Raw genomic sequence first — 12265 nt, forward strand, 5'->3', positions numbered from 1 at the left:
TCGAAATTGCAATACTAGTCTAAAAATGTGCAATTGGGTTTGTTTCCAAAATTGTGCAGCCCTATTGGAGACTGATTAATTAGCTCTTATAACAGTAGTTTGTCCATCTGGTTCTAAAACACTGCCCACACTTTTAAATTTGCGAGCTTTGTTAAAATTTCCATCGCTTTTTGTACTTTTTGAATTAGGTTGAGTTAAATTGTGTAGAGTCTTTTGACATTTTTATTTATTCATTTATTGTAAAAAAATAATTTGTGTATCTTTACATGAGTTGCTGCTAAGCATTGTTTTATTTACTGTACTGTGAGTTTTTGGTTTAATTGAAAGATTAGTCATGTTTCTTATGTTGTTGTTCTAATCTATTTGAAGTAAACGGTTTACGAGAGCAGGCAGCACAGTGGTTAGCGCATGTGCGGCACAGTTCTGAGGTCATGAGATCGAACCTCCTGTGTGGAGTTTGCATGTTCTCCCCGTGCTTGCGGTCAAAATTGTCCCTAGGTGTGAATGAGCGAGTGAGTTGTCTGTCTCTGTGTGCCCTACGACTGGCTGGCAACCTGTTCAGGGTGTCCCCTACCCACTGCCCGAAAATAGCTGAGATGGGCTCCAGCACCCCCGGGCCCTACAGAGGATAAGCGGTCCAGATAATGGATGGATATGCCAAGTTTTAAGTTTTTACAGCAAATGACTATCGGCTTCAAATATCGGCCTCCTTTCAATACTAATAATATTTGGGATCTGCCCTGAAAAACCCATATCGGTCGATACAAAACATTACGTTCATAAAAACCTTAACGAATATTAAACACAGCATGGTCGCTCATCATCTTGGCAAATTCAACAACTTCCGAAATTGAGTAATTTAATCAAAAAAGCCAATTAATAGATGCATGTTAAAAAAACACTCATTGAAGAATTCCCAGAACATTTAAACATGTATTGCTTTAATCCCATTCGCTATTGGTTTGGATGTGTGGAGTGGGAATTTGTGTCAACAAACCGACTTCCCTCAGGGAACATCCAGTCCGGACCCGACCACCGTCTTCGTGGACATGAGGGCCTTGCGGCATGACAGGTGCTCAACTGCACTAGCTAGTTCGCTAGCATCACGCCTGTCAAAAACCATGTCTGCTGTTTCAGGGTGAGACTTGTGGAGAAGGGATCGCCTCACAGTTTGCCCCTCATGGAGTCGGGAAAGGTCAGTTTTTAATTTTTGGGTTATCATATAGGGACCAGTTGTCCCTGTAAGACCAATTTCGTGGTCTTAATTTGTGTAGACCTTATTTTTTCGGGTTGAAATGACAGTGTGTTATGAAATTACCACCGGAGGTTATTGTAGCTTAGAATGGAGCATTCAAAGAAGTAACACTACACAATTCCTGTCAGCAACAACAAAACACTGAGCGAGTTGGATAAACCCGCAGCAGCTGGAAAGAGACGATGGCTAGAGTTGGCCAGAGCTGCTGTAAGTGCCGAACTATTAAGAGAAGCTACGCCTATTGAAAGAAGCTACAAAAAGGGCAGAAAAAGATTGCAAAAGCAAAGCAAAATATGTCAAACGTGGGGACTCTGGGTCACAGAACTCGGTGACATGAGTAGCTAGAGAAGGAAACAGTAGTTAATTTCAAAGATGACTTAATCACGGAACTCTGTAATGTTTGCTTGCATGAGCAACTTTAAAAGGAGCAGCCAACAAGGATGGCGACTTGTGGCAAGCATAGCCTGCAGCCAAGCTGCTAACACTGATGGCTAGAGAAGAAAACAGTGGTAAAAAGGTGCCAGATCTCTGAACCACAGAACTCTGCAACATTTGCTTGCATGAACAGCTGTTGAGGGGGAGTGACAAGAGCAGCTGCTATCAACAATGGCTTGCATCAAACCATAGCCTGCAGCCAAGTTGCTAACATGAGTGTCTAGAGAAGGAAACAGTGGAAAACAAGTCAAAGATGACGAGTGCCACCAAGCTTTATTTACACTGAGCAGCTAGAAATAGCAGGCAGCGTTTGCTTGCATGACCAGCTGTGGAATGTGAGTGACACTGTAGGATGAAGCAGAAGCAACTGACAATAGTCACGTCAAGTCATGTTAATTTGCATAGCCCTTAATCACAAGTAGTCTCAAAGATTACAGTCTACTATTACACCATCCCCTGATCTAAAACCTCCTTGAGGGCAGAGAAAAACTCAAAAACATCAGCATTAGGAAATGAAGAAACCTTGAGAAGGGGCTGCACAGGGATGACCAGGATGCAAGTGACTAAGATGAGCGGCTAGAGAAGGAAATAGTTGAAAAAGTGGAATATGTGTGAATGACGGAATTTGGGCTCAGCTGTGAGCTTAAAGTTGCACCGCATTAAATGACAAAAGTACCCTTGGGACAAGCTAACTTGGCAAATTTGTGCGTCCGTTGCAGTAAAAGGACAGCCAAACATGGCTGCTTATTCAAATTGCGTAATGTGTCAAGATAAACAGGGAATTATATGCAATTGTGCCAATAAGACATGTGCTTCCTGACTCATTCAGATCCTTCCCGGCGTCCGTGTTATCATCGCGAACCCTGAGACCAAAGGACCAATGGGAGAGACTCACCTGGGGGAGGTAACTGCTATAGACCCGCCCTCATTTTCTTTTTTTTATACTGTGAACTTTCGGCATACACATCTATTCTGAGGTCGGGAAATTGCTGTATTTCAGGGGCATAAATACCTAACTAGGTAACTAGCTTTAGCGCTCCGAACCCCTGGTATCCCAGATAGAAACATTAAAATAACCCGCCAAACCAAAATTTAATAATAAAGTACTACTGATAAAAAAAATGTTGGCGCCAACTTTGTCCCCTTTGTCTCTTTGTGTGTCTACAACAAAATTACGATTCAAGAACTGCTACAAAAACACTACGGAATTACTACATAACTAAATATCAAATTTAGTGCTTAAAAACAGCGACCTACTATATATTTTGCTTTTATAACAAAAAAATACTATGAAAAAAACTACCTAGTAATGCTATAGTAAAAAAAATACTACTCCAAAAATATTACGCAAGAAATAGTACAAACATATATTTATGAAAATACTTCAAAATACCCCGACAGTAATAATATCATAGAAAAATACTACTAGAGAAATATTATGACAGAAATACTACAAGAATAGTATAGATATACTGCAAAAATTCTACTCTGAAAATACTACATAAATACCACAAAAATACTACGATGACAATTATACAAAAATACAACTACACTAATATTACAAAAACACCAAAGAAATACTACAAACATTCAATGATGGAAATATAACAAAAGCACAACAGATACTGCAAAAATACCACTACAGTATTACTATAATACAAAATACTGTTACAGAATTTTTACAAAAGTACTCTGGATATACTACCTAACTTCTACTATAAAATACTACATAGAAATACTCAGAAAATTAAACTACATTATTCTACAAAAATATTACAGAAATACTACAAGAATCCGACTGCAGGAATACTACAAAAATACTAAAACAAATACAACAGCAGTACTTCTACCAGTCAAGTCAAGTCATGTTTATTTGTGATGCCCTTAATCACAAAGAGTCTCAAAGGGCTGCACAGACCACAGATTATTATGACACCATCTCCTGATCTAAAACCTACATGAGGGCAAGGAAAAACTATATTACATTTCAAATAAGCTGCTTGAAACAGGGAACTAATAAATAATTTTGCTTCACCTGTAAGTGTTTTTAAAACCAATTTGATGAAACTATTCAATTTAAAAACAAAAATAAAGAAATATAACATGTATTTTTTCATAAATGAGAACAATGGGATTGGCCCATTGGACAAATCTTGGAACCCAATGCGGCCCGCCACTCCAAATAGTTTCTCACTCCTTATTTATTTCGCCCGCTTTCACAATTCTCAATGAAAGATCCAGTTTTTTCTTTTGTGGTATTTTTGAGATCTGGGTCCAGAGCGGGCACAACTCGAGCGGCTGCGTGAGCGTTTACGGGGAGGAAGCGGTTCCCTCGCAGGATTTCGCTTCCAGGTTGAGTTTTGGGGACACGCAAAGCGAGTGGTCTCGGACCGGCTACCTGGGATTCCTGCGCCGGACGCAATTGACAGACGCTAATGGAGGTAGGACGACGTCAAGTCCGGGGAAAAAAGAAAAACATTCTCAGGTAACTTTCGGTTGCAGAGCGCCATGACGCATTGTACGTAGTGGGCGCCCTGGAGGAGGCCATGGAGTTAAGAGGGATGCGCTACCATCCCATCGACATCGAGACTTCGGTTGTCAGGACGCACAAGAGCATCACGCAGTGGTCAGTGGTCGCATCCAGGCTTCGTACGAATGCTTGAAATCCTTGTGTTTTCAAGGATTGAAAAGTGCTTGAAGTTTGGAGAAGTTCTTGTAAACACTTGAAATTGTTGCAATGTTTCTCAACAAGTCTGCTTAAATATGACACCAACACTGCTCCCTAGTGACTTTTCAATTGCATTTTTTTCCACCTCATAATCATTGGCAGCTCTCATTTGTTTATATGGCATTGTCTTATGAAGCGTCAACACCCCCTAAAGGTTGCACCCAAAATGACAGGTGCATGCTACACCTAAACGGGGCTCTATGAAATGTGTAACACAGGAAGGATTACATTTTAGTTATGTACATTTATTATGAGCTGCGCGAAAAATTAAGGTAATGTTTTCCAGTGGTAACTTTTAAAGGGAAGAACTTCCTGGAACTGAAAATCTAAGCTACATATTACTGTCATTTTTACCCAACACCCTTATCAAGAGAGATTTTTCTCCAAAATATTTACACACATAATATTTGGATCCACAAATACATTGAGGATTTAATCAAGATCTAATAATCATAAACCGATTCTGAGAATCTAGATGAATCGACTTTCGAATAAATCTTGAACTGAGTACTTTATGCTCGATTTTTGCAATCCGGAGATGGAATAAGAGCTTGCTCTGTCCACTCCACGCATTGGCCCGGTATTGCAGTACCTCCGGGAACGGTGCATTCGCAATGTTCGCAGCAAGGCTTTAGGGCTAGGACCTTAGCTTGGCCTTTTGGCTGAGAGTAAGAGTCCCGGCTCCTAGGCTTTGTAGCGTATTATGAACTGACCGATAACGGATAATGAATAAAGAATATAGAACAATAACCCTTAAACTTTGAGAAGGGGCCGCACATAAGGTAATCCCCTTTTCAGGATGACCAGGCTGCAATGGATGTTGCAATAACAAAAAATAAACAGATATTGTCAACATAAAATATGGGTTATTCATGTACTATAGAATGTAAGGGTGTTCTAAGCCTAGATTTAAACAGTTCCACTGAGGTTGCAGATCGAATCTCAGGGGGGAAGAGCAGTCCACAGCCCGAATGGAGAACACTCTCGAACCTGCGGATCTCTTCTTGGCTCTTGGGATCACTAGTAGACCAGTACAGTGGAACCTCGGTTCTCGACCATAATCTGTTCCAGAACCATGTTCGAGAACCGATTTGTTCAATCGCCGAAATCATTTTTCCCATTAAAAATAATGTAAATTGTTTTAATCCGTTCCAACACCCTGTTTACCATGCATGTTTAACGTAAACATAAAAGCTAACCCAGGCTAATCGTACTTTCGCATTATCGTAATCTTCCGTACGAAAGATAACGCTAACATGAACGTGTAAAAATAAAAAAATCAGGTCGTTTACAAGTCATTTAGCGCTTCATTCGAAAGGGGGCTCCGTTCCAACACCCTGAATTTTGGGCTCAGTTCCAACACCCTGAATGTTTACCTCGAATCATAAAGCTAACCCAGGCTAATCGTACGTTCGCGTTATCGTAATCTTCCGTACAAAAAAATTACGCTAACACGAACGTGTAAAAAAAAAAAGATAAAGAAAAGAATTATGAATAGGATTTCTTACCTTTGTGGTGGTCAGCAGAAGGCACATGCTGTATTCCCTAGCAAGATCAGAAACTCGCACACCTCTTTCATATTTAGCTATTATGTCTTTCTTAAAGGCAATAGTTGTACGAACGATTTTTCTTTTTTCACCTGTCCTGCTTGCACCGACCTTCTTCGGAGGCAAAGTTAGGGGCTAAAACACTCCGTTCACAGATATTAAAAGCGAAAGCAAAATGATACAAGTGCGCACGTGATAACAGTTGGTCACGAGGGGTGGGGGCGATCTACACCCGTATGGCACTCTAGCGTACGTACTCAGGCATTACTGGCGTTCGAACTATGAATTTTTGACCGAACAGCGAAGCGAGAATTTCTCGAAATTTTTGGTCGAACTCCGATTTGTTCGAACTGAGAGGCGTTCGAAAACAGAGGTTCCACTATATTTTCAGAGCGAAGGCTCCAGACCGGAACATAGGGGGAAATTAAATCTGAAAGATATAAGGGAGCAAGTCCATGCATGATTTTGTATAATACCAACAGAACCTTAAAATCACATCTTAAGCTAACAGGGAACCAATGCAGGTTAGCTAAAATCGGGCTAATGTGATCAAACTTTCTTGTCTTCGTTAAAAGCCTTGCTGCAGCATTTTGTACCAGCTGAAGGTTCTTGATTTGAGACTATACTCTATTAACAGTAACAAAGTGCCAATACCACAAGTACTTCTTTGACACAACAATTCATGAACTATGCTATACAATACTATACATTTTAATGCAATTGAATATAGAATTATTTAAAACCATATAATTTTACCTTATCTAATATAATTTAATTTAATGAATTATAATAAAATATGTTTTTATATAGATACAGTAGATCCCTGGGATATGGTGACCCAACCGTAGGATGTTTTTCACTTTACTGTGTACATCAAGATGAATTGCCTATTCATTCTTAATAAAGGTCCTGATTGCCAATTGGTTAATATTTTTTGAAAACTGCAAGTAACATTTCCATAAAGAAATCAAAATATTCTGCAATTATGGCCCTTTGGGCTGAATAGGTTCCCCGACCCCTGTTCAACAATAACATCTTTATGATTAAATCAAGAAATATGGCTGGCAAACCTCAAATGAGTGGAGGGCGGTCCTAAGACTTCTTTGTGTTTTTGTGTGTGCTAGCGCTGTCTTTACATGGAGCAACCTGCTAGTGGCAGTGGTGGAGCTTGCGGCTTCGGAGCAGGAAGCTCTGGACCTGGTTCCTCTGGTGACCAATGCGGTTCTGGAGGAGCACTACCTTATCGTGGGCGTGGTCGTGGTGGCCGATGTGGGCTCCGTGCCCGTCAACTCGCGAGGGCAAAAGCAGAGAATGCATCTAAGAGACGGATTCCTTGCAGATCAGCTTGACCCCGTTTACGTGGCCTACAACATGTAAGAAGGAACATTTCAAATGACGTCTACGTGGCGTACAACATGTAGAAAGACTTTATGCAATGTACAGTTTTTTCATTCGAAATACGCAAAGGAACTATTTACAATGTTTAAAGGAAGGACTTTTTTTCATCGTTGTCGATTACAGAAAAACATTCAGAAAACTAAAACTGCCCCTTTTTTGTTGATTTGATTTTTCTTGATGAGACTGTGAAATACTTAGGGCCTCCTTTTCGTAAAGAGAAAAAAAAAATCACTATCGATTTGAAATAATAAGCCATCCTGCTACTACAATTGCTTGCTTTTTTGTTTTGTTTTACTTCTCATTTCCTTAGTTTTTTTTAATTTTTTCGACCAGTAGAATTTAGGGATCGTCGTATGGATGTACACTGCATACATTTGATATGCATTTTGTTAATAACGTGCGGTTTACTTTTTAAAAGAGAGTGCAAATTATTTCACCACTAGATGTCGCTATATAGTGTCATACAAATGAAAAAGAATGTTCAAAAGCACAAGGAAGAATACAAACTACGAAGCCTCAAAGTAACCAAACTGCACTGTTTTTTTATTAGATTTCGTTTTACCACTAGGAGGCGCTAAATATTACACACTGTCCCCTAACGTACTCTTGCCCTGTTTGCATATTCATCGAGCTGCACCCACGTGTAATTATGTACAAAAAAAGTGATTTAATTTATTTTGTGAAGAAAAATTAGACAACAAGAGGCCTTTCACAATTTTCATGTTTATATTTGAAAAAAAGATTTTGAGGAAAATGAATGACCACATTTTTTTTCACGTTGTCCTGGTTCAGCACAAATGAAATAATTCATCGGTAAAATCATGGAACGGTTGCAATTTTCTGACTTTGGTGCTAATATTATTTTTGTGGGCAAAGGAAAGGAAAATTGAATAAATGATTCACCTTTTTTGTGAATATCTGTGTGATGTTTTTATTTTTCAAAATATACTTCTACTTCACGCGTATTGGCCTCATGCATCGCGGGTTGAAAAATATTCCATGATCCATTATCCCCAATTGCATAATGTTACAGGTAATGACCGGCAGAGTATACTTTTTTGGGGCCTGGCGGCTCCTTTTTTGCCATTGTTCCCTGCTAGAATGAACTGCACTCATGCATCCGTGAACTATTATCCTTAATCACATACAACTGCAAGTGAGGACCAGCAGAGGGCACTTTTGTCGAGAGTTGTGCCATTCTGGCTTGCTTAAAATGAAATGCACAGTTGTAGCCGCAATCTGCTCGCCCCGGTCGACCATTGCTGCAAGCAGTGAAAGGCAGAGCACTTTTTTGGTGGGGTGTCTTGAAGTGAAGTCTGAAGTGTGCCATTGTGGCCCTCCTAAAATGGACTGCACTGTTTAGGTCGCAATCCATTATCCTCGGTTGACAATTGCTGAGAGTGGGGGCCGAGAGAGCAAATTTTGTGCTTATGTGTTATGCTTGGCGGCTCTTTTCCCCCCCATTCTTTTCGCCTAATATAAACAGTACTCATGAGGCCGTGATCCATTATCCTTGCTTGATTATTGCTGCGAGCAGGGAGAAATCAGTATTCTTTTGTCTTGTATTTTATGAAATGTTTATCCTGAAGATCCAGGTCTAATCTTGTAAACAATGTAGACTACGTTGTTATCAATAACAATAGAAATTCAATTTTTTCTTGAAATTGACGTACACATTCAGTTATTCTTTAATGACGTGTTTTCATATTAACTTTTTTATTTTGACTAAATAAAGACACCTTTTGGATGGCAACCCTGTCGTCTTTTTCATGTTTTTTGATATCTTTTCAACATCTAATTGTCAAATTTTCAATATAATTTCATATTTCAATTTTAAGCCAAATGACAGCAATGCTGTCATCTTGTCATGTTTCTTCCTTCATATTTTATTTTTGACAATTTCTTTATGACTATCAACTATTCATTTTTCACTTCCCAACAAAATAAAGACCTCGTTTGGACAGTAAATCTGACATCATTTTGACGACTTCTCATATTTCACTTTTGAACGTAATAATTACGTCTTTTAGACGGCAACCTGAAGCCTTTTCTACGCATTTTCGACGTCTTTTTATATTTCACATTTCCTGTGCCGAAGTGGGCCCTTTTTTCTAGCCCGGGAGTTTTACGCCCAAAGCCCACTTCACTGCAGAGGAGGAATTGGAATGAATGGTACAGCACCAAGCTCTTATGATGCATTTATATTGGGAAGAAATTCAGGTATATAAGTTATACATTGCCATTTTAATTCAAAGGAAAATTATATAAAGATTCTGATAGAGATGAAACCGTATTTACCTATGTACATGGGCGTAGCCAGCCCGTTTTTGGACGGTAGGTCGGGGGTCTTTTCAATGTAATTTTAACATCTTTCCAAAGTGTTTTCATATTTACCTTATCAGCTAATGTTGACATCATTTGGAAGGCAATGTATCTTTTCAACTATTTTTCCACAATTTTTGACATCTCCTATACAACTTTTAATATGTTTTCACATTTCATTTTTTAACTACAAATGACACGTTTTGAAAGGTAACCCTGTCGTCTTTTGGAAATCTTTTCAATGTATTTTTGTACTTCACTTTTCAGCTAGATAAATATGTCCTTTGGAAGGTAACTCTGTTGTTTTAGAGACTTCCTTTCTCCGTCTTTTTATATTTCACTTTTAAGCTGAATAAAGATGTATCTTGAACGGAATCCCTGTCGTCGTCTGTATGTCTTTTTGACAACTCTAACGTATTTTCGAATATTTTTTCACGACTTTCAGTCATACTTTCAATGCATTTTCATAGCTTACTATAGGTATTTGTACAGTCACCTAGTTGTTTTTTTAATGTCTTTTCTTCTCTACCTCGTTTTGATACAACAATTTTTTGACGTTTCATATTTCACTTCAACTAAATAAAATGCATTTTACACCGCAACAATGTCTTATTTTCAACATGTTTTTGTCATCTTTTGAACATCTTTTCCTATTTCACTTTTTATAAAAATTAAGACAACTTTTGGATGGTAAGCCTGTTCTCTTTTGGACGACTTTTTTCGTCTTTTTGACAATTTTACAATGTCTTATTGGGGAGAAATTACTAAAAAACAAGCACACAAGACTATAAAAATATATTTATTGCTTATTGTATGTATAAAAAAAATCAATTCATACCTTATGTATCGACTTATTGTAAAATTAAAATACTGCAAGGGCAGTACGGGGGCGCAGTGGTTAGCGCATGTGCGGCACAGTTCTGAGGTCATGAGCTTGAACCTCCTGTTTGGAGTTTGTATGTTCTCCCCGTGCTTGCATGGGTTTCCTCCGGGCACTCCGGTTTCCTCCCACATTCCAAAAACATGCAAGTTAGGTTAATTGGCCCTAGGTGTGAATGAGCGAGTGAATTGTCTGTCCTTGTGTGCCCTGCAACTGGCTGGCAAGCAGATCAGGGTGTCCCCTGCCCACTGCCCAAAGACAGCTGAGATGGGCTACAGCACCCCAGTGACCCTACTGGGGATAAGCAGTGCAGATAATGGATAAATGGATTGATGTTACTGCTAAATGTTATTGCACTATTCTTAAAATGTACATACAGTTTAGGCCAGTCTCCAAGCAATACTTTGTAATTTTTTTTTTTGGTTTGAACAAATTTATTGACACTAAAAACAGAAAACAATCATGACAATCTCAACAGCAACTAAGCACATTCACAATATTATATTCCAATATTACGTTTTTAACAGCAAACACAAAGTGAGGTTTGAACAAACCTTCTCGAAAATCAAACATATAATACTTTGTAAAAATGTTTCCAATTATCCTGAAATTTGTCTTATTGTGTTCTTCACTTTTCTGTCTTTATTACATGTTCATGCTGGAGTATGTCGTCATCTCTATCCCTCCCTTCATGTCTTTCTGACGTATTTTATTTGTCAATTTTACACTAAATGTAAACGTCTTTTAGTCAGCAGCCTTGTCAAGTCAAGTCATGTTTATTTGTATAGCCCTTAATCACAAGGAGTCTCAAACGGCTGCACAGAACAGTCTTTTTAATGTATTTAAGCCGTTTTGGACGTATGTTTAACGGTTTTTTAAACATGTTTTCTTACGTCCATTTTCAGCTAAATAAAGACGTCTTTTTTGACGTCTTTTTAATCAAGTTGTTGTCGGTGGATCATCCTGAATTTAAATCAACATTCAAGTATTCAAAATATGAATCTCAGTATCGACACCGAGGCTCGAACCGCCCACCCGCGGCTTGCCAGACAGACGCCGGGCTGGCAGCTCGATCGATCCGTGTTTACCTTGCAGGCAGCCGCGGCGCGCCGCTCCGCAGTGGCCGGTGTTGTGCGGCTGGACACGCCTCGCCTTGCTTGGGTCGCTCCGGGCGACGACGCGTCTGCAGGTGAGCCAAGTCGGACAAGCTGACGGAAGGTAACACGGCAGGTTCGGTGTTGCCAGGCGGCTAGCTTGGAGCTCCGCGTCAACATGGCGGGCGGATACCCCAAAACAAATCTCTTGTTTTGAAATAAATAACTTTTTTCTTGTCTCGGGTTTTTACACATTGTAGTCGAGATGATAACAACGGAGAAAGCAGAAATTGCACATTCTTTATATTTTCCCTTTTTATGTATTTATTTTTTAAATCTTTTTCTAAGCTAGCTTGCTAGCCACATGTAGCAACGTCACAGATTTCCGCATCGCCGATTAAAACAATTAGTCCCAATGTCTTTACAAAAAATCTCGAATTTGACTTATTTAACGTGTTTTTATTAAACAAAATCCCGATTAACGTTACTTCGGACGCTTGTTGGCCATTTTTTTGTTAAGTTTTACCTGGACGTTAGCAGGTAGCATGCTAGCTTGCTAACAGTAGTCTAGCTAGTGCATGTCTGCTTTCCACGGTAGTTTGTTTA

General features: G+C 39.2%; 2 protein-coding genes, 1 long non-coding RNA gene and 1 pseudogene across 12 annotated transcripts in view; 3 read left to right on the top strand and 1 right to left on the bottom strand.

The window, feature by feature from the left end:
• Nucleotides 1-8278, top strand: part of LOC148376250 (disco-interacting protein 2 homolog C-like) — a 62571-nt gene extending 54293 nt beyond the window's left edge. For all 5 annotated transcript variants that reach the window (XM_088345295.1, XM_088345278.1, XM_088345304.1 and 2 more), the window contains 6 exons: nt 1011-1072; nt 1138-1195; nt 2520-2594; nt 3957-4131; nt 4193-4316; nt 7090-8278. In XM_088345295.1, the coding sequence (XP_088201421.1) occupies nt 1011-1072; nt 1138-1195; nt 2520-2594; nt 3957-4131; nt 4193-4316; nt 7090-7342 (747 nt within the window). In that variant the 3' untranslated portion in view covers nt 7343-8278. The remainder of the gene's footprint in view (nt 1-1010; nt 1073-1137; nt 1196-2519; nt 2595-3956; nt 4132-4192; nt 4317-7089) is intronic.
• Nucleotides 1-12265, bottom strand: part of LOC148376251 (uncharacterized) — a 34038-nt gene that overhangs the window by 21625 nt on the left and 148 nt on the right. Inside the window, exons 2-3 of one of the 2 annotated variants that reach the window (XR_015851493.1) lie at nt 11654-11773; nt 7036-7329 (exon numbers count right to left, since the gene is read on the bottom strand). This is a non-coding gene — a long non-coding RNA (uncharacterized LOC148376251). Of the gene's footprint in view, nt 1-7035; nt 7330-11653; nt 11967-12265 lie in introns of those variants that run through there. The other variant, XR_015851492.1, reaches the window with a different exon arrangement.
• On the top strand, nt 4875-5032 carry LOC148376252 (U2 spliceosomal RNA; annotated as a pseudogene).
• The window catches only part of zmynd11 (zinc finger, MYND-type containing 11), a 40302-nt gene continuing 39390 nt past the window's right edge, over nt 11354-12265 (top strand). For 2 of the 5 annotated variants that reach the window (XM_088345335.1, XM_088345345.1), the window contains exon 1: nt 11354-11754. The gene's annotated coding sequence lies outside the window, so the exon portion shown is untranslated. Of the gene's footprint in view, nt 11755-11805; nt 12254-12265 lie in introns of those variants that run through there. The other 3 variants (XM_088345354.1, XM_088345364.1, XM_088345372.1) reach the window with 2 other exon arrangements.

This window comes from Urocampus carinirostris, chromosome 1 (genome assembly GCF_059441175.1).
Source record: "Urocampus carinirostris isolate Australia breed hairy pipefish chromosome 1, RoL_Ucar_1.0, whole genome shotgun sequence".
Classification (NCBI taxonomy): Eukaryota; Metazoa; Chordata; class Actinopteri; order Syngnathiformes; family Syngnathidae; genus Urocampus; species Urocampus carinirostris.